This window comes from Neofelis nebulosa, chromosome 1 (assembly GCF_028018385.1).
Source record: "Neofelis nebulosa isolate mNeoNeb1 chromosome 1, mNeoNeb1.pri, whole genome shotgun sequence".
Classification (NCBI taxonomy): domain Eukaryota; kingdom Metazoa; phylum Chordata; class Mammalia; order Carnivora; family Felidae; genus Neofelis; species Neofelis nebulosa.
The window spans coordinates 81548044-81569939 of record NC_080782.1 but is presented as its reverse complement, the minus strand read 5'-3'; the positions used below and the strand labels follow the sequence as shown (position 1 = coordinate 81569939).

At 36.8% G+C, this 21896-nt stretch overlaps 1 protein-coding gene across 5 annotated transcripts in view; it reads left to right on the top strand.

Moving 5' to 3' along the window:
- Positions 1 to 21896, top strand: part of CAST (calpastatin) — a 108401-nt gene that overhangs the window by 4471 nt on the left and 82034 nt on the right. For all 5 annotated transcript variants that reach the window (XM_058726623.1, XM_058726612.1, XM_058726602.1 and 2 more), the window contains exon 2: positions 9321 to 9383. In XM_058726623.1, the coding sequence (XP_058582606.1) occupies positions 9321 to 9383 (63 nt within the window). The remainder of the gene's footprint in view (positions 1 to 9320; positions 9384 to 21896) is intronic.

Sequence of the window (21896 nt, the reverse complement as noted above, 5' to 3'; positions counted from 1 at the left end):
TTCTCAGAGCAGCCCATCCTTATTCTTTTTTTTTTTTTTAAGTTTATTTATTTATTTTGAGAGAGAGAGAGAGAGAGAGTGTGTGTGTGTGTGTGTGTGTGTGTGTGCATATGTGTGTGTGCATGAGTGGGGGAGGAGCAGAAAGAGAGAGAGAGAATCACAAGCAGGCTCTGTGCTGTCAGTGCAGAGACCAACGCAGGGCTTGATCTCATGAACCATGAGATCATGACCTGAGCCAAAATCAAGAGTCAGACACTTAACTGGCTGAGCCACTCAGGTACCCCAAGCCCATCTTTATTCTATTCTTTTTCTTGAGGTTTATTTTCTTTGTGAGTGTTTTTAATTTTTTTTTAAGGTGAAACATACACAGCATAAAATTTACCGTCTTAACCATTTGTAAGTGTAAAGTTAAGTGGAATTAAGTGCATTCATGTTGTTTAAGGTTTTATTTATTTAACTAATCTCTATGTCCAACATGGCATTCAAACTCTGAGATATAAGGTAGCATGCTCCCCCAAATGAGCCAGCGAGGCATCCCATGTACACTTACATTCTTGTGCAACCATCATCACCAGAACTCTTTTTATCTTGAAAAAGGAAAACTCTAGCACTATTAAAAATAAATCCCCATTCTGGGTGCCTAGGTGGCTCATTTGGTTAAGTGTTGGCTCTTGATTTGGGCTCAGGTCATGATCTCACAGTTGGTTAGTTCAAGCCCCGTGTCAGACTCTGTGCTGACAACATGGAGCCTGCTTGGAATTCTCTCTTTTCCTCTCTCTCTGCCCCTCCCCAGCTTGTGTGCTCTCTCTATAAAAATAAATAAATAAACTTTAAAAAAGTAAGTAAATAAGTAAATCCCCATTCAACTTAAGTATGTCCACTTGAATATATAGCATTGTATGTATTCAGTTCAATTCTCTTGCATTTCTTGTAGATAAAAATTACAAGTGCATCCTAATGACTACTACACAAGCAACAAAGTAACTATTGAAATTTTCATGACATCTTCTTTGATTTAGAGAAAATTCAAAATTCATGCTACCTCTGAAAACCCTACAGAAAGAGCTGTGGCCATAACAGTGTCATCTTGGCATATCCATGATAATGTTAAAATGGTAGGGGAAAGCATACATGGAATTTAAGTGAAACATTGAGATTTCAGAATTCTAGCCATACTTAATATGCATCCTTAATATGTGTCTTTTATATGATAATCCCAAAGAAGATTAAGCTAATAGCACATGTTTTTAGAGGAGCAGGAATATATGTATGAAAAGCCAGACATTTTATTTACTTATATTTCTTAAGTAATTATTCTCCCTATAGCACTTAGCACATGGTGGCTACTCACTGATTCTTTTTCAATAAATAAACTCTATTCTATTACTCTTTGAGTTTGGAGTTTTCAGTATGAAAACCCAGTGAAATGCCTTTGGGTGACTCTAGGGAGATACATATGCTTTAGATAAGAGGATTCTAACTTCTTCAAAACTTTTTATCACATAAGAGAGGATAATACAGTCAACTGTTTATATACCCCTTCATCTTCAGTAATTATCAAAGTTGTAATATTGTGCTACTCTTCCTTTATTTAGCTCCCAGCCCCACCAGCACACCAAACACACACACACACACACACACACACACACACACACACACACACCTCTTCCTTCCAAACTATTTTAAAACATGGGGAATTGCACATTGAAGTATCATGCCTGTGACTGACTTGGTGTAGATTATTTGGAAAATGAATTCTCTATTCCCTGTGTACTTTGTTTCCATAGATATAATATAGAAATGTGAGATTAATATACAACCATAAGAGACAAAATACTAAATATAAATATATCAGATGAACCTGGTTACTTTATACTTATGAAAAATAGAAGACTAAATTCTCTGCTCTAACATTTACAGCCTTAGAAAATGAAACCTTTAAACCTTTGCTTATGTCTCTTATTCATTTTACTATTTCATAATTCAGTACAATCAGGTTGTTGCCAGAGAAAAACAAGGGAGTGGAATAACTGTTACTGTATTCTAAAAGGAACTAGGCAATGGGCCAGGCTCCTCATTAACATCAACTTGTTTGAGAAATATGTCAGCCCGTGGGCCAAGTACTATTAGCTTCATTTTATAAGTAGAAAACAAAAAGTTAAATTATTTTGCCCAGGATCACAGAGCCTTTCACATTCACACTTCTTCTGTCCCATCAGAGTTTGTCAGAGAATGGAATGCAGGGAACTGGTTACCCAGGTAACAGAAGAGTCTGGGAAGCCAACTGGGGAGGGTGAAGCCACCTGGAGATTAGAAATTTCAGGAAGCTGCTATCATTTCTAGGCAGGGCAGACTGGGGGGGAGCTGGATTGCCCTGGGCAAACTGGAACCGCAGCTGGCTGATTCTGCAGGAAACACTACAGAGGCTCCCAGAGGCAGAAAGGAGGAGGAAATACCACTTACCACCTCCAGTCTCCTACCCCTGCCGCCCAAGCCTGAGGTCTTTCATCCCAAATATCCCTGGTAGAGGTAGCAGGGAGAGCAGGAGCAGGGGGAGCAAGGAATTCTGGGCAAGGAATTCACCTAAGGGCAAATAAGTCTAGCATTGCTCCAGGGAGATGGTTTTAAAGCAAAACCAGCTTTACATCTTGGTCCTTCTGCTTGTTTTAGCAAGCAGAATACATACAGGAATGGATCTTAAGGGATTTTGCAAGAAATATCAATTTATACATTGTTAATTTTTCAAGCTATTTTTGGGGGGTGGGGTGGGGCTTCTTTCTCTTTTGTCTAGTTTATTAATCTGAACAGAGCAAAAATACTTCTCAGGGAATATTTAGAGCTCTTTGGAAATACATTCATTCAATCAAGAATTATTTGTCACACCCCTACCACAGGACCAGAAAAATAAGAATATAGTTTACCATCTGGTTGGGAAGGCAAAATAGACATTTATGAAGGAATCAGTAAGCAAGAGAGTATCAAATAAGGGGCTAATTTGTTTGTTTTACTAAGAAAATAGAGACTAATGTGCAGATACGAAGGTACAATGTACCATAAACAGGGCAAGGCTCAGAATTAGTCAGGAAGGCTGGTGTGAACACAGGGCACTGCGCTCCTTCGTTGACCAATCAGAGCCCCAGAGCTGCCCCAACCTTCGTGACCAGGGGAAGCTCCCCATGGGTGCCAACTCAGTGAGGTGATTTGAAGAGCAGAACCGTCTGCTTCCTGTCATGGTGTCCACAAATCTCCTCTCAAAACCAGTGGTCTCGAATCCTAGCTGCATATTCAGATCAGCTAGGAAATTTTAGAGAAATATATCTGTGCTCTGGCCCCACTATAGACAAATTAATTTCCTGCACTCTGGCATGAATGTTTCCAAGTGTCCCAGGTACTTGTGACCCACACTGAAGGATGAGACCCACTACTAAATGAAGGCTTTCTGATTCTCTGAAGGGCCTGAAAACAAGCTTTTCTTACCATATGCAATGGTAGTGCAGTGAGAGAGCTGAGCTCTGAGTAGGAGGGAAGTCCAGAGGGCATCAAGATAACCTCTTATTGCTTCATGATTTGTCTACAGCTATCACTGGACCTGCAAATATTGATCTGTATGGCCTTGCCTCCAAGTAGTAAAAGACAAACTTTCCAGTTGTTTTCAAATAACCTTTACTGTTTTTTAAAACAATTTTATTCAGGTATAATTCACAAACCATAAATTCATCCATTAAAACCTACAACTCAGTATTTTTAAGTATATTCACAGAGTGGTACAAGAATCACTTCAATTTAATTTTAGAATGTTTTTGTCACCCTAAAAGAAAACTTTGTCTTTTTTTGTTTTGTTTTTTTGTTTTTTAAATTAAAGCAAAAACATTTCAGAAGCACACTAGCATTGGGCACTCTCACCTGGGTTTGCATTTGCAGAAGCTCCGATTTTTTCTATCTTCCTTCTTCCTTTATGTATGTGTATAAGTTTGCCCTTATTTTCTTCTCCATTATGTATGCCCTTGACTTTGTGTCTGTCAGAGTGTATGTGGGCAGCATAGGGAGGGTGCCCAGATGCTCACTAGCACACATCCTCACTGGGGTGAGCCCACAGGCTGCCAGCCTTACTGCTCCTGGATCTTGTTGATTTCCGGACAGGTTTTGGCTTTGCTATGGCTGAAGATTTTAAGCCTATAAATGCTGTACCCTCCAATGAGGATAGAGGACCGCTGTACTTGCCAAATACGCAGTGATCCATGGGGGTGAAAACAGTTTGGAAAATTATTCCTTTTGGGGGGAAGACAGTGAAGTCCCTTATCTGCTTTCTCCCTGCTTCTCAACTCCTGCTGCACATACCATCTCTTTCATCCTAACTCCCTGAGTGTCCTATCTTCTGCAGCTTTGTTCTCCCAGTGAATTTCTACTGCATGAGAGTTGGCATCCTGCTCTTCCTGTCTTTGGCCTCCAGCTCCTAATACAGGACTGAATTTACATACTGGCCTGTTTGATCCATTTTATAAAGCAAACCACTTTCAGAATAGGGAAGTTCTGTTTTGGTTTGTTGTTTTCATTTCAGAGCATTGGATTGAGACTTTGTTGATGTGGATCTTAAGATCTCACCTAGCTTTTCACTAGATCCAGAGTAGCACAGTCTCTGGGCGATAGACTATAATCTGGATATGTGGTATGATGGAGGAGGACTTCACCTTTCAGATTGTCTATTTCTTTATCCATAAAATGAGGTGACAGTGTATACCTCTGGAGTTGCTGAGGGGAGTGCAGGGGATCGCTTAGGGGAAATGGCTAGCAATGGGCTAGCCACAGAGTAAGTAGGTGCTTAGAACATGTTCTTTTCCTTCTCCTCATATAGAAAAGTCCTCCCTGGATTTATCAGTTTTGTGGTTTCAGTTCTCATTCCAGACCTGTCAGTACTTCCCTTCTCCGTGCTTCTTTCACCTCTCCCCACCCCACCTACTGCGTGAGGTAGTGGACAAAACCTTCTCTCTTCCCTCTTAGAAAGACCTTGCTGCAGGTAGGTTCCTATGCTGGATTGAATCTGACATATTTCATTCTACCAGCTCAGTTGTGTAGGAAGTGCTCAGTTATGCCATGGATTAAATAATGAGGCACTTTGTGTGTTAACTATGTTCATGTTAAAAAAAAAATTAGGGGCACCTGGGTGGCTCAGTCTGTTGAGTGTCCAACTCTTGAGTTCAGGCTTAGGCCATGATCCCAGGGTCTTGGGATCCGCCCCTGTATTGGGTCTTCATTGAACATGCAAACTGCTTGAGATTTTCTCTCTCTCTTCCTCTATCTCTTTGCGCCACTGTTGCTTTCCTCTCTAAAATTAAAAAATAAAATAAAATAAACATAAAAAATCAGGCACTTTGAATATCTCACAGTGAAAAGATATAACTGATTTTACATCATTAATAGACTGATGAATATTCAATAAGCCCCAAGGAATGATCAGAGAAATGGTTCATTCATAAGGTTGGTATTTACTAGAAATTAAATGATGTTAGGTAATTTTTGTTAATTCTCTTGGAGTAACAATGATATTGGAGTTACTTGGGGAAAATTCTTCAGTTTAAGGAGATGCTTAGTGAAATGCTTACGGATAAAGTTTCAGGATATCCGTAATTTACTCTCAAATACAGGTACATATACAAATCCAGGTAGATAGATCTGTTTGTAATATATGCAAATATTGCAAATTATAGGAACAATGTTAATAGTCATAGATCTAGTAGTAAGAATATTGGCACTCATTGTATTATTCTTTTAACTTTTCTTTGTGTTAGAAAAAATTTACAATAGGGGTGCCTGGGTGGCTCAGTCCATTAAGCATCCGTCTCTCGGTTTTGGCTAGTGTCATGATCTCCCAGTTTCGTGGGTTCAAGCCCCATGTCACGCTTTATGCTGACAGCACGGAGCCTGCTTGGGATTCTTTCTCTCCTTCTCTCTCTTCGCTCCTCCACACTGATGTTGTCTCTGTCTCTTTCAAAATAAATAAATCAACTTAAAAAAAAGAAAAAAATATATACTAAAAAGTGGGGTTAAAAAGAAAACAAAGAAAGTGGGAAAATATAATCCATAAAGTTCCTTAAAAATATTGCCATTTGATTGTTTTTTATGTCAGTATACTTCTGTGTATTGTAAAAAAAAAAAAAAAAAAAAGCTTCCTACTGACAGCAAATACTTCTTTTGAAGTCATGAAATACCAGTTCTTATAGAACATAATTTTTGTAAGTTGTCCTTATAACTGAGCACTTGAAAAAGTATTCATAACATATACCACTCCCAAACTATTTGGAGCCTACATAATTTGTAGAATTTTGAGTGTTTAAATGGAAACAAGTGATTGATAGTGTTGATTAATCCAGAAGAATGAAATTTTGAAACACCCCCAGAAAATGACTTTTTAAACTTTTTCTTATATTTACTTATTTGCATTCCCTTTTTTTTGTTTGTTTGTTTTTTGTTTTTTTTTTTAAGTAATTTCTATGCCCAATGAACTCATAACCCTGAGATCAAGAATCACATGCTCTATGGACTGAGCCAGCCAGGGACCCTTTAAAAAAAATTTAAGGAAAAACATCTATATACCTAAAATGTAGAGACAAAGGGCTATCTGAACATTTTCTGTAGGGTAACATATAATATATATTTGCCACATGAGCAGGAAGCAGAGGGGTCCTTGAGGAGAGCATGGAGACTTCTACCAGACAAAAGCAACTGACTCTTTAAGTTTTTAGTTTTTTTGTTTGTAAAGTAGAATACTAATACCTCTTGAAGAGTAAATGACGCATGCAGCACGTTCAGTAAAACACTGGATTTACCAATTCTGGAAGGAGACAAATTGGGTAAATCTGTCATTATAGATCTATCCCTCTTAAATTCTATCTGCAAATGGTGAATGATTCTTCCCTCTAGTCACGCCTTCAGAAATCTTCTAAAATTTGTCATTTACCATTTAGCATTGATATATATGTGGGCTTTTAGATGTTTTTTCTCCCAAGATTCATTAACTACTCAATACTGATTACCCTCAACTGTAGATAGACAAACACTAGACTAGGACATCATGGTGAAACAGGGCTTCATTCACCAAACTCTTGCAGGCTGGCTGCTTTTCAGTGGATTCCACCCCCTGATCCATGATGGTGCTACATTTTGGGGAGAATTTTCCACACAAGAAAGCGATTTACTCCTAGTTTTTCATACAAAAACTCTTTTCTTTAATGTTTATTTTTGAGAGAGAGAGAGAGAGAGAGAGAGAGAGAGAGAGAAAACAAGTGGGGGAAGGACAAAGAGAGAGGGAGACACAGAATCCAAAGCAGGCTCCAGGCTCTAAGCTGTCAGCACAGAGCCCAACACAGGGCTTGAAATCACAGACTGTGAGATAGTGACCTGAGCTGATGTTGGGCGCTTAACTGACTGAGCCACCCAGGTGCCCTGTGTACAGAGAACACTTAATGCAAGATTTCTTCCATGTGTCTGATATTTCTTGGGCTTTTTAAAACATTAAAATATATGTTGATATGACTAAAGGAAATATTACCTTATTCTATTTAGCATGGTATAGTGACAAGCAATATATTATAAGTCAGAAAAGCTGCTTTGCAAACTTTTCCCATTTACTGGTTATGGGTCCTTGTGAAAAGCTCACTGAATTCTTCTTATTCTTAGTTTTTCGTATACCAAAAATCACATGAGCTTCTATTTTGTATGAAATAAGAGTGTGTGTTAAAGTAGATAATAAAAAATATAGGGGCGCCTGGGTGGCTCAGTCGGTTAAGCAGCCGACTTCGGCTCAGGTCATGATCTCGCGGTCCGTGAGTTCGAGCCCCACGTTGGGCTCTGTGCTGACAGCTCAGAGCCTGGATCCTGTTTCGGATTCTGTGTCTCCCTCTCTCTCTGACCCTCCCCCATTCATGCTCTGTCTCTCTCTGTCTCAAAAATAAATAAACGTTAAAAAAAATTAAAAAAAAATAGAAAATATAAATTATTAATTATTATACATAATATAATATAAATTATTAACATTAATATTACTGTTGCTGCCACTCTTCTTCAAATAATTTCATTGGCTTACATATTCAGGTTATGATTCTGCTCTAGGGACTGTCATGGGTTTTATATTTTGGTTTAACTGAAGGTGGTCAGGATTGAACCCAATGGTAAGCTTTTATTTTCTTATATTTAGTGAGGTTCTTTTCCCCCACTTTCTTGCGTATCCCACAATGTACAAGAAGTGAAACAATTCTTTGTAACCCTTTTCAGGAACATATGTTTGTTTGTTTGTTTTTTATTTCTCAAAAAAATCCAATAAATTTTATGGCTTATTTTATCTTATTATCAAAACAAATGAGGCTGTAAGCTACTTGAATGTTTTATGTAACACATAAAAATACTTATTTTTCATTCATTTGTTCTGGTGAGAAAAAGGAAATTCATTTCATTCATTTCATTCATTTGTCCTGGTGAGAAAAATAATTCTGTGTCTGGACATAATGAAATTCCAAAGCCATAATAAATAGAAGTTGTAGGTGTGGTCTTTACCCTTCAGGGTTTATCTTCCTGCATTTGTGAGTACTCAGATAGAAGAACTCTGGGTGGGGCGCCTGGGTGGCGCAGTCGGTTAAGCGTCCGACTTCAGCCAGGTCACGATCTCGCGGTCCGTGAGTTCGAGCCCCGCGTCAGGCTCTGGGCTGATGGCTCAGAGCCTGGAGCCTGTTTCCGATTCTGTGTCTCCCTCTCTCTCTGGCCCTCCCCCGTTCATGCTATGTCTCTCTCTGTCCCAAAAATAAAAATAAAAAACGTTGAAAAAAAAATTAAAAAAAAAAAAAAAAAAAAAGAAGAACTCTGGGTAATTCCCAAGAACCATCAGAAGTGATGGTAGATTTGGAAGCTATGGTCGTCCGTCGAGCCCATGCTGAACTGAGGCTTAAGTATGGTTTTAGACTCAACATGGTCCTTAGACATCACATTTCCATGAGGAACCACATGTCTCCCACACTGGCAATTTGGGCTTTAAAATTAAGTGAGGCATTTTGTAGGAGACGAGATGCCGCCTTAGAATCACCATCAGATCTATGTCTGGTTAATTATAGACTGACTTTCTACCTCCCAAATGAATGTCTGTAGCTTCTCTTGATTTTTGAAAGCCACCCATGTCAGTGTGGAATTATCAACATTTTCAGAAGGAAGATTAAAGGGGTCCTTGTTTGTACAGTATACATATTTAGCCCTTCAGGAATAAAGTCACTATTACATTATCTTGTAACACCTCCTTATTTTAAACATTATCTTTCTTCCTTTTTATGTTTTTATAGCATGCCGGTGAAAAAACCAGTGGATCACCTTCAAAGTCAGGAGAAAAGAAAGGATCAGATGAGGTAATTTCTGCAGTACTGGGCTTTGCTTTTCCTTGCTTTTAATTGTGAATTCTATCTTGACACAGATAATGAGGTTGCAAAGAGTTCCTACTGGAATTTTGGCAGATTTAATCTGAATTAAGATTTGATTCAAGAATGTAAGTGAAAATCATTACAAATTAATAAGAATTAATAATTAATAAGAATTCTTTTCCTGGGAAAAGAATCTTTAGAAATTGTTTCTATTTAGAACTAGAACCCAGTTATTGAAGGTATTTTCCCTATAGGAATTGCTGAACCTTAAATGTTTTGTTGGTGAACATGGCAGATTTAGAGGAGGAAACCAAATGCTCTAGTGGAAAAGGAAATCTTTTTTCATGAGAATACACTATGAAAGAAGAACAGTGATAGCCTAGATTAATCTGTTATTCAGGTTCATAAACAAAAGGAAAAGAGAAGGTCTATTTTATTTGGCTCAATTGTATGGAAACACTAGTAACACCAAATCTTTCCACTTTGAGATGGTTGTTTTTGAGCTTGTGAATTTCTCCTTCCACTGAATGACACACCATTATGTGGCCTTTCAACACTGGTCAACTTCTCCATGGAGAAGGGACCTGTGAATGTGCTGTCCTTCCAAAGGGCACTGGATGTGCCTCCCGTTTGCTACTTTTTACATTTTAGATCTCAATAGATATGCTCATCTTCATTTGATAGGAATTGTCACTGTCATTTCCATTTGGTAAAACAGCCAAGTCCTAAATGGTACATGGAAAACCAGAAAGCATACAGTGATCGTTATATTTTTCTCTATGTTAGCAACATGGTTTCAAAAATTTTGCTCCTCTTCTTCCTGCAGTTTTGAAATATTTAATATGTTTCAATATATCCAATATAGGAAGAGATTGTTATGAATAGAAACTGCTATGGATTCTGCACTAAGGTTCGCTCTACTTTCTACTGTCATTTTCTTACTAATATCCTTGAAAATATAATTTAGATTATTAATGAGCAGATTTGTAATGAAGTTTGCCATGGAGGGCAACTGTTTCTTTAAAATTAAACAATAAGAGTAAACATTTATTTAGATTTTATCCTGTTTCTTTGTTAAATTGTTAAAAAATAAATTCCCTTATGAAAAACCACATTTTCTCCCTTTACTAGCATGAAAATTACTACAGAGTGTCATTAAGTTCCCTTATCTACCCTACCTTTTAAGTATCTTCCCAGGTAAGATATCTATTAAATGATTTCCTATCTGAAAACAGTAGTGCTTCTTTATTCTCCATACTAGGAAATAATGATTTTGGATGTTATTCTCTATTAATTAAGAGTAACCTATTTACTTGAAAAGGGAAATCTTTTCTAATGTGGTCAAGTGAATAGTAGACTAGGTCTTATAGGAGTATTCTCACTAAATATGTTATTACTTGAGAGCTTAAATATTACATCTTGAATGTACAGGCATTGTTGGTTTAGACAACATCTGCTAGCACAGTATTAGGGTTGTTTTATATGTAACACCTTGACTATAAAGTACCTTATTCCCATATTTATAAGGGGCTTGAGAAAACTAATAAGGAGCCCTCTTAAAATGTAGCCAGGGGACAATTCGTGATTTCTGTGTTAGCAGAGGCAGACTATACTTTAAATTCGAAACCAAAAGGCTGAACTTCTATCTCAAGAAAAGGAAGAAGGGATTTTTCTTCTCTTTATCAGCAATTCAAGGAATTCTGACATTGTTTCAAAACACTTCTGAGAAATTCAGGTTTATAGCTCTTCTTGTGCTGAGCCTGGACATACTGATCTGTTGTGCTCTGTCCCCGCCAGGAGAACTGAAGAGAGGACGGAGGCTTTTCCTTGCTCCTTTGGCATAAATCACTGTAGTAATTCATATGGTCTGAGACTGAAGATTGTTTATTATCCCACCAAATTCAGTCCATATCTGTTTGATAGGGTAGACAGACCTGTGAGTTGGGATGACTTGGTAGTCAAGATATATTTCCAATAGGATATGTCTCCAGGGAATCTCTAATTCTTTATGTTACATACAGATAAGTCATTGGTGAGATATTGTGGGCCTGGAGACAATTCAAGGAAACTATCTAGTATTAGGCATTATTTTAGCCTTTGTATTCAGTTATAACACCATGTGCGATTTGGATATGTTATCTATCCTGCCTACCATCCATGATTGGTTACCATTCTCTTTCCTTCTCAAAATTACCAGAGAAAGATTTCCTCAAACTAATCCTTTCTCCCAAATATTTTCTTACCACTGCTCTTTTGAACAAGAAGTGAAATCCAGAAGCTTAGTTTGGGTTTTGGTAATCCATTTTCAGACTAGTATATACTTCCAAAGGTTAAACAACATGTCCCTAAGCATATGCAAACATGTAGGCTAGGCTTCTACAGACAAACCCAGGCCTTTGAAACAAAGTCAGTTTGAAAGTGTGCTTTCTATGCTTAAGGATACTTCTCTGCATTTGTTTTCCTTCTCCCTTTATCACTTTGATGCATTTTATTTGGAGGTGCAAGAAAAAGGGTACATAGGAGGACTTTGGGAAGATATAACCAGGAGCAAAATGATTAGGGTTAGGTAAGAACCACTGTTACATTGTCATATGTAAAAATACCTAGGGATGAATGCTCTGTGTGAATTTTAGAGCTCTTTCTCTCCTGCAATCATAAATGGTTTTTACTTGGTTGGAATTTGACCCCTACATAGCCACTAAGTTATCCTAAGAAGTTGGCAGCAATTTTAACAGAATCTTACAACCAAAAAATCATTTGTCGTGTTGTGTTTCCAATACAGATGCTTGAGACTGGACTAGAGTAAGTGTCTAGAACATATTCACTTACTTCTTTATACCAGTCATTATGAACTGGCTAAGAGCTCCTCAAATGTAAAGGAGTTACAAAACTAAAAGTTGAATGGATTAATTAACCAAAGGTAAAATGACTAGAGCAGGAAAAGGAAAAATGGGAAAACTTAACATCAGCCCCTTTAAAAACACTGGAACAAAGAAGCCTTTCCAAACCTGCAGTCAAATCTATGTATAGTATTTGACTAACACATCTGGCCACACTGGAGGAGTATGATCATTTGTGCAACATATGTCAGTGAAGGCCTGAGGAATGGAATTTAAAGCATAAGATGGGCACAATCTTTTAGAGCCAATTATAAGAACCCAAATTTAATAATAGATATATTTTTATGGGTACAAAGGGAGGTATAAACAGGATAGAAATCGTGCCTTAGAGGAAAAGATATGTGGGATTCTTTTCTCAGTATTTACCTTTCCTCCTTCTAAAATGCATAAAGTATTAAATGACTCCCAGCATTTTTTACACTTTTCCTCTTAATGAAATTAGTCTTTTTTTTAATCACAAAGACAATGTGTACTTGTGAAAAACAGCGTTACGTAGTCTACCACTTATTTATAAGTATTGGTATAAAATTTTCTGTGTATTCTTAAATTAATGTGATAATGTTGCATGTTCATACTTAATATATGATTTGCTGATTTTAGCAACTTTTTAATACAGCTAAAACATAATCATTGAAGAAAATTGAGAAAATACTGAAGAGGATTTTTTTAAGTTTATTTATTCCAAGAGAAAGAGCACATGAGCAGGGGAGGAACAGAGAGAGAGGGAGGGAGAGAGAACCCCAAACAGCCTCCCCACTTTGAGCATGGACCCCAGTGTGGAGCTTAAACTCACAAACCATGAGGTTATGACCTGAGCCGAGATCTAGAGCAGACACTTAAATGACTAATCCACCCAGATGCTCCAAGAAAATAGTGAAGACTTTAAAGAAAAAATACCATCATCTACCATTCTAGCACCTACAGACATGGCCACTACTTCCATCTTGGCGTATATCCCTACATGATTTTTCTCTGTGTATATATTATGTTTAAGCAGAGATAGCAACGAAAATCATTAGTAGGGCCTAGAAAAGGATAAATAATGTGCTTTGTGAGAGATCAATTTTTTCTAGTTAAAAAGAGTCGTCATCGTGTAGGTTTTAAGAAAATCATTATTCAGGTATCTTGGCATTTTATTAGGGCATTTAACCTAGTCTTTATGTAGTGCTATGTTTTTGAGGGAGCAACACCTTTAAAAAGTCTTCGGGGACAGTGTTCTCACAAGCAAGTGATTTAGCTGTTGTTAGCAAATTCTGGAAGAGTAGTACAGCATATATTGTTTTAAGGGATTATCGGTCATGACAAAAAAATCCATGATAATTGTGGGGAGTTGACTGTGGCTGCACAAGCTCATGTCCCACTGCCAAGAAAGAGGCAAAGTCAAAGTGCCCCGAGCTCAATCCTACCTGGCTCAGTGGGAGAGCCATACTCCAGCAGCCAGCCCAGAATCCAACTGCGTGGCTGATTTGGCAGGTTAAAAACTCTCTAAGGGAAGCTCCAGAAATTCTTTTGGACTGCAGTTTCCTCATTTTCGTTTTTAGTTCGAAATTTCAATTCATGTCTTCATTGACTGGAATATTTTTAAACATAATTTTTTCAGGGAGGGAGCACGAATGGTGATTTTCTGAACATGCTTTTGTGCTGGCTTCACACAAGAAATAAATACAAAATTGTACAACATCCTTGGTGAGCAATTCTGTTCCCTCAAAATTCTATACATGTTGCTCCAAGATTGTCTGGCTTTCTGTGCTGTAGAGATGTGTGGGGAAGCCTAATTTTAACTTATTTTTAGAAATTCTGTTTTTCCTGTCTTAGTGCATATACAATTTTGTTGTTGTCCTTACAATTTAAAAAAAATTGCCAGGATGTATGTATTTATCTGTTTCTCTTTATTAATTTTTTTCCTGGGAATGTCTTATTTAATTATTGCTTTTATTTTGGTTTAGCCCTCATGGCAATAAAAATCATTATCTTATTGATTTCTAACTATGGGATGGGACAGGATGCAAAATCTTTTGTCTATTATATATTGCAGAGCCTTTCCCATTAAAAAAGGAAGAAAGTTTGGTAGTTAATTAAGCTTAGTAGCTGTTTTGTTTAAAAAACAACACCATACTATATGTAGCACCCAGAACATATGCCAATAGCTATAAAGTAGAGACCTTATGCATCATCATTCAATGAATTGTTTTATCAGAAGCTAAGGATACACTTTTAATAAATAATATGAAAATAACGTGCTTTTAAATCAAGCATCTGTGATATACAAATTGTTATGTCATTGGATAGGGAAAGGCTAGTAAAAAACAGTAAGTACTTTGCCTTTATAAGTGGGCACATAAATGTATCAACATTGTATCATATAGTGATAGTATGCCTTTCATTATTGTGCTTTGAATTTATGAGCCTAATTATCGAAGACCTTAGGTCTCACAAAAATTGTCTCTGAAAAGTTGTACCTTATAGCATATGGAATTGCAATCAAATGTTAACAAAATATCAAAGGAATTGAATGGAAGGTAAATTTACTGGCTTCAGAGTAAATCATAAGTCCTGGAAACCTGATGGACAATTGATTAAATATTATTCCTGAAATATACTGTTTTAAATTATATGTTTGTTTTCATTCTTCTCTTTAGATTTTATTAGCTTCTCAAAGATAATGGCATGACTGATTGAAAAGGGACAATAGGGGCGCCTGGGTGGCGCAGTCGGTTAAGCGTCCGACTTCAGCCAGGTCACGATCTCGCGGTCTGTGAGTTCGAGCCCCGCGTCAGGCTCTGGGCTGATGGCTCGGAGCCTGGAGCCTGTTTGCGATTCTGTGTCTCCCTCTCTCTCTGACCCTCCCCCGTTCATGCTCTGTCTCTCTCTGTCCCAAAAATAAATAAAAAACGTTGAAAAAAAATTTAAAAAAAAAAAGAAAAGGGACAATAACCTGAAATCATGCTCATAGCAAAATAACCAGTTTCTTCTGAGGGTTGCAAATGTATGATTCTTGTCATAAAGTCAGCAACATTTTATCATACAAAAATGTGCATCATAGCTTTTTATTTTAAATTTTATATATTATATTTTGTAATATATATTATATATAATAATATATATTATATATTATATTTTATATATTTTATTATTTTATATTTTATTTTATATTTATTTTATTATTTTAAAAACAGTTCATTTGTGAAAGCAAAACCTAAAGGAAAGTTGATGTCATCAAGTCTTTTATGCTTCAGTCAGCATTATTACAGAATGCTTAGTAAATGTATAGAGCAGTGTGTTAGTATCATAAAAAATTTTTAAAAACTCTCTTCCTAATTTTTGTTTTGTTTTTACCAATTACTTCAGGTGACTCTTATGTCACTGGTCTTCTGAGTACATTTTGAGTTACACTGAAATAATTCTTTTTTTTTTTTTAATTATTATTATTATTTTTTTTTAAGAGAGAGTGAGTGTGTAAGCAGGGGAGGGGCAGAGGGAGAAAGAGAGAGAGAGAATCCCAAGCAGGCTCCACGCCTAGTGGGGAGCCCACCACAGGGCTCAGTCTCACTCCTGTGAGATCATAATCTGAGCCAAAATCAAGAGTCAGGAGCTTAACCAACTGAGCCACCCAGGTGCCCCAAGATAATTCTTATAGAGTGCATAACACAGTGCTTGGCACACATAAGCATTTGTTTCTTGTTTTCTGTTCTCTTCCTTCCTTCCTTCCTTCCTTCCTTCTTCCCTTTCTTTCTTTCTTTCTTTCTTTCTTTCTTTCTTTCTTTCTTTTCTTTGTAGATAATCTTTCCACCCTGGCCCTTGGACCTACTGTTCTCTGTCATGTTCTGGAGATAGCGTGACTGAAGCACATTAAGAGTGCTGAAGTTTCTAAGAGTCATTGAATCATGTGGGTGCCTTTGGTTGGAGCAAGTACTAACCGTGTTTTTCTCTAATTTTCATAGGACCTTGTCTAGGGAGCTATTCCTTCTCTCTTTTCCTCTTTGTTTAATGATTCCTTTAGATTACATATTAGTTCAGTCTTCTTCATCATAAACTGTTTCAAAATATATCCTTTGAAATTGCTCAAGCTCCCATTTTATCTTCCTTTCTAACCCTCAGTGCCAAAATTCTTGTTTGAAATCATTGAAGAAAAGAGTGTCCAGAGAAAGAGGAGAGAAACCAAAAGCAGATGTTGATAAATGCCTGTGTTGGGGGGGAAGGGGGGTAGGAAGGAGAAATCAGTGAACAGGTCAAAGAAAAAGCAATTAATAGGTAGGGGGACCTGGGTGTTGCAGTGTCATTAATGGGAAGACTGGAAAAAGGGTCTAGGCTGGTAATTGCAGAATTATGGGGGCTGTGGAAAGACCCTGGATTGGAGATGGGGATATTGTTGGAGCTGTCTCTTTTATGATTGGGAGGGTGCTGAGTAAGTGGAGATTCTGCACTGATGACTCTTCAATGTACATGGATTTATGTAATGAACATCAGTAAAGCAAAAAAAGTTGAAATCAGTGTTCACTTATACAAAAAGAGTTAAGTGTGGCCTAGATGCATCACATGTTACAGATTTCTTGGATTGTTTGCCAGTTGTTTATAGGTAAATAGATTCACTTGTTAATTGAGTAGTATAAGTAAGAAAGACAATATTTGGAAAGAACTCAGGAGTGAATTCTAAACATATGTTTATCTTAATCATTAGGACATCAGGCTTTTTGGTTGGTTATTTACATTAAGGTTAGCATCCCTGGATTCTTTCTTTTGTAAATCAAGTCAGTCCATTCCTACATAGTCTAATTGGAGCTCAAGAGCAGAATTTTTGGACTTAAGTACATTCCAGAGATATAGCACTCTGAAATCTGCAGATGCAACTTTGAAGAAAAACATTTCTTTTATAGGAAATTGATAGTTCAAGTACTTTTATATTCACATTCCAATTTTGGTTTCACCTAGTACTTGGGTTAACCATTGCTTCATTGAATGTAATTTTGTGACTGGCTTTTTTTGTGCTTTCTTAAAAGATGGGTAGACTCTGGAAAATCTGAAACCAAGCATCTATTCCACTGAATAATGAAAGCTAAATAGGAAGCTGAATGACTAATGGATTTTAAAATAGTGCATTTAGAAGATAATGAAGGTTCTTAGGACCAGCTATAGGGACAAGAGTTTGCAGAGATACATGTTAGGTGTGGTGGTATCGGCCTGAATGCTAAAAACATAGTTCAGGGGACACCCAGTGGTTAAAAGGAGGAAATACTTTGCTATGGTAATGTTCAAAAAGTGATGGAATAAAATATTTCTAGCTTTAGCAATGATGATACATTGTTGATTTTGTCTTTCTAAATTAGCATATGTTAGGGGTGTCTGTGTGTGTATTTTAAGAAGGAGGCTTGATTTTGACTTCTTATATAAATTTTCTTCAAATATTTGAAAACTTCAAAATTATGAAATTGTAAATCTATATGATTAAACTCTTCCTTTAACAAAAACATAAATGGTGTTTTAAAATGGAAAATAACTGAGAGCCTTGAATAAGAAAAACAATTCATCCTTTTTTATCTAGAAATTCCCAGTCTGAGAATTTGTTTCAAGTGCATAATCAGAGGTGTACATGATGGCACAAGGATCTTCATCACTGTATTTATAATAATGACAAACTGGGAGAGAAACAAACATACAGCAGTAATGAATTGGTGAAGTTACCACACAGATGTAGTAACTGAGGTATCTTGAACACCATGCTTCAAGGAACATTTAGTGAAGAAAAGTGTTTATGTTAGGTTAAAAAAAAAAGACGAAGGAATTACAATTTCACTTATATACTGTATTTATAACATTGTGCATATTTTTTTATTTACACAAGAATAGAAAACTGAAAGTAGCTGTTTTGATTGACAGGAATTTGAGAAATTTACATTTCTTTTTTCTACTTTTTATTCTAAATGTATTTTTTTAATCAGAAGGAAAAGAATAAAGATCATCAGGTTATAAAAGAATAATGAAAGCATTTTTAACAGTGATCAGAACTAAATCTGTGCATATGTCTGCTTACACATTAAAGAGAGAAGTATTTTAGATGTGAGCCTTATTTCTTTGGAACCCCTTAGAGATCCAGCAGCTGCTACTACTGTGTGTGTGTGTGTGTGTGTGTGTGTGTGTGTGTGTGTGTGTGTGTTTATGTACAGGGACAAGCAAATGTGCATGTTTGACTAGAAGTGTCTCTCTTACATATGGACAGAGAATTAGGTAGCTTAGAGGGCAAGGATTCACAATTATTTTCAGTTCATAGTCCCTATGGAATCTGATGAAAACTGATCTTTTCCTCTGAAAAGTACATACATATGTGTGTACAAAACATACTCCCAAAATGTGACATACAGTTTAAGGACATTTAGAGGTACACGCCATCCCCAGCCCTGAAGGGGCAATCTTGTTGAGTAGATATATTTAGGAGGTACCATCCAATAATATTTCCCAGTTAGCTTGTTGTCTGTAATTCCACCATTAGCAACTTACTTAACCTTTGAGTTAAACATTGCTTTCTCCTGGATCCTCTTTTAAATTCTGAGTATTCCTAGGAGAGATAATATATCAATTATTAACACCTTAGTGAGAAGTATTTTGACAAGAGAAGGTTGGTAAGGGTAGTTGAGAACTAGAGAGCATTTGATAATAATAGCTAACACAAATATAGGCATTGTACACACACATACATGCACCCCTCTTATAATAATCTCATTCTCCTGGTGAGGAAATTGAGGGAAAGCTTGATTAAATAACTTGTCCAAGGTTATACAGGTATTTGGTAGTGAAGTCCGGAATTGACTCAGTTTACAGAGTCAGGGCTTTTAACTACTATCTTGATAATATTCATAAAATTACCTATTTTAAGAATTCTGTCTATTTGGGGCACCTGGATGGCTCAGTCATTTAAGCACCCAACTTTGGCTCAGGTCATGATCTCACCGTTTGTGAGCTGGAGCCCCACATCGGGCTCTGAGCTGACAGCTCAGAGCCTGGAGCCTGCTTCAGATTCTGTGTCTCCCTTTCTCTCTGTCCCTCCCCTGTACACGCTCTGTCTCTCAAAACTGAATAAAAAGTTTGAAAAAAATAAAAAGAAGAAGAATTCTATCTAAGGCTAACACCATAGACTTTCTTACTACTGTTGTCAATTTTTGTAAATCTTTGCTTCTTTCCTCCTTGTGTTGTACCCTCTTTTCATTCAAGAAGTTTATAAAGTAAGATTAAGTCATTCCACAGGAATAAAAGGCACAGCATAGGGAATATAGCCAATGATACTGTAATAGCGTGTATGACAGATGGTAGTTGCACTTGTGATGAGCACAACATAACACTTGGAATTGTTGAATCACTATGTTGTACACGTGAAACTAATGTAACGTTGTGTGTCAACTATACTTTACTAAAAAAATAAATTAAAAAAGGAAGATTAAATCATTCCTATTTCCTTGAATCTGAAATGAAGAAAGTGCATTCTCTCTCCATAGGGTCAGAAATGCAACATGGAGGAAAGCTGGGTCACAGCAGACAAAGTCAGGAAAAGGCTAGCATTTGGGCTGCCTAGCAAGACAGCCACCCAGGACTAGAAAGACTTGAGTTGACTTGGTGATGATGAGTAGGTACTGAGTGGTTAGAAAATAAACACACTCAATGAAGTGCAGCTACCATAGTCTGTGTTATTAAGACCATTGTGCATGAGGCATTTCCCTCAGTAAGTGAATTTCTATGCAATGAGTTAATGGTAAGATTTATTCATTATGACTTATTTATCACTGTTTCCCAGGGGCTAATATATCCTATGTATTATATTGCATTTGTGGTAGCATACATTTATACTTCTTTTGGTAATAAAGGCAACTTGTATTTATTTGTAGACTATTTACAACCATGGTATAAAGGATCATTTGTAGATAACAGTCAAGCTTTATAATTGGTACTGTTGGGGGATATGCCTACCCTTTTGAAAGACAATTATTTTCTAGATACTATTTTCTGATAAAGCACGTGTTTTTGGGGCACCTGGGTGGCTCAGTTGGTTGAGCATCCGACTTCGGCTCAGGTCATGATCTCGCGGTCTATGAGTTTGAACCCCATGTCGGGCTCTGTGCTGACAGCTCAGAGCCTGGAGCCTGCTTTGGATTCTGTGTCCCCCCTCTCTTTCTGCCCCTCCCCCACTCATGCTCTGCCTCTCTCTGTCTCAGAAATAAACGTTAAAAAAAAAAAGCATGTGTTTTCATGTGGAAACACAATATTTCTTGTCATTTTATAGGGTAACTATTAAGTAATGGAACTGATTTGTTAACAAATATGTCAAAACATATATTTTAATGAGAGTTTTTATCCTGAAAACTACTACATTTCATAAAGTCTTAAGAAACCATTGATCTAAAAATGCACTGATTGAAAAATGCTAAGAAAGAAAAGAAAAACTGTAAATTAATCTCTGACCATAGATTTTCTGTATTTATTTTTTTTATTGAAGTATAATTAATGTACAGTGTTTTATGTTTCAGGTGTACAATATGATTCAATAATTTTATACATTATTCATTGATCGTCACAATAAGTGTACTCTTAATCCCTTTATCTATGTCACCCATGTCCCCACCCACCTCCCCTCTTATACTATTTTTAAGAAGCATCTGGGGGCACCTGGGTGGCTCAGTTGGTTATGTATCTGACTTCAGCTCAGGTCATGATCTCACATATCATGAGTTTGAACCCTGCATTGGGCTCTGTGCTGACAGTTAGGAGCCTGAAGCCTGCTTCAGATTTGTGCCTCCCTCTCTCTCTGCCCCTCCTGCTCATGGTCTGTCTCTCTCTCTCTCTCTCTCTCTCTCTCTCGCTCTCTCTCTCTCTTAAAAATAAATGAACATTAAAAAAAATTATAAAAAAAAAGAAGCATCTGTATGCAAGAGGTATGGAAAAGGAAAGAAAATGGTGACTTCCTATCAATAAAATTAAATCCAGTGGTAACCTGAAAATTTATATAGTTAAGCTATTTTCCATTGTTCACATAATATTGATATTAATTCTACTTTTACATTCAGAACACAAAAGCATTTCATCTTCCATCAATATTTTTTTTCACTAAAATCATTTGTTAATCCAGTTCAGTAGCTTTCTCATATTTACCATATATGAATCTGATTAGTTTTTTGGTAGGTTCAAAAACTTAAATCTCCTTTGAGAGCATAAATTTGTTTTGCATCCAAGGATAATCAAATAATGTGTTGCAGTTTCTGAAAAAAGTTCAACAAAGAGTTTCACAAATATCTTGAGAAATTATTTGAGCATGCCAGCAGCCACATTGAACCTTTGAGGATTTCAATACTCGTTTAATGCAAAAGTTCTTGTATATCTGTGTGCTCAAAAATTTTGTGACCTATAATGTCTGACTCTTACAGGCTGTACTCTTAAGGGCTCCCCAAAGAATATTTGCCATTATTTTGGTAGAAAGGTAGGCTAGCTCCATTTTCTTGCTCTTTGGATGGAGAAGAGAATCACTGGTTTTGTGGCTGCAGGAACTCTAACCAACTCCCTGGAAGAGAAAGACATCATGTCAGCTGGGACAGGAGACAGAACTCTTGCCCCACATGTAGAT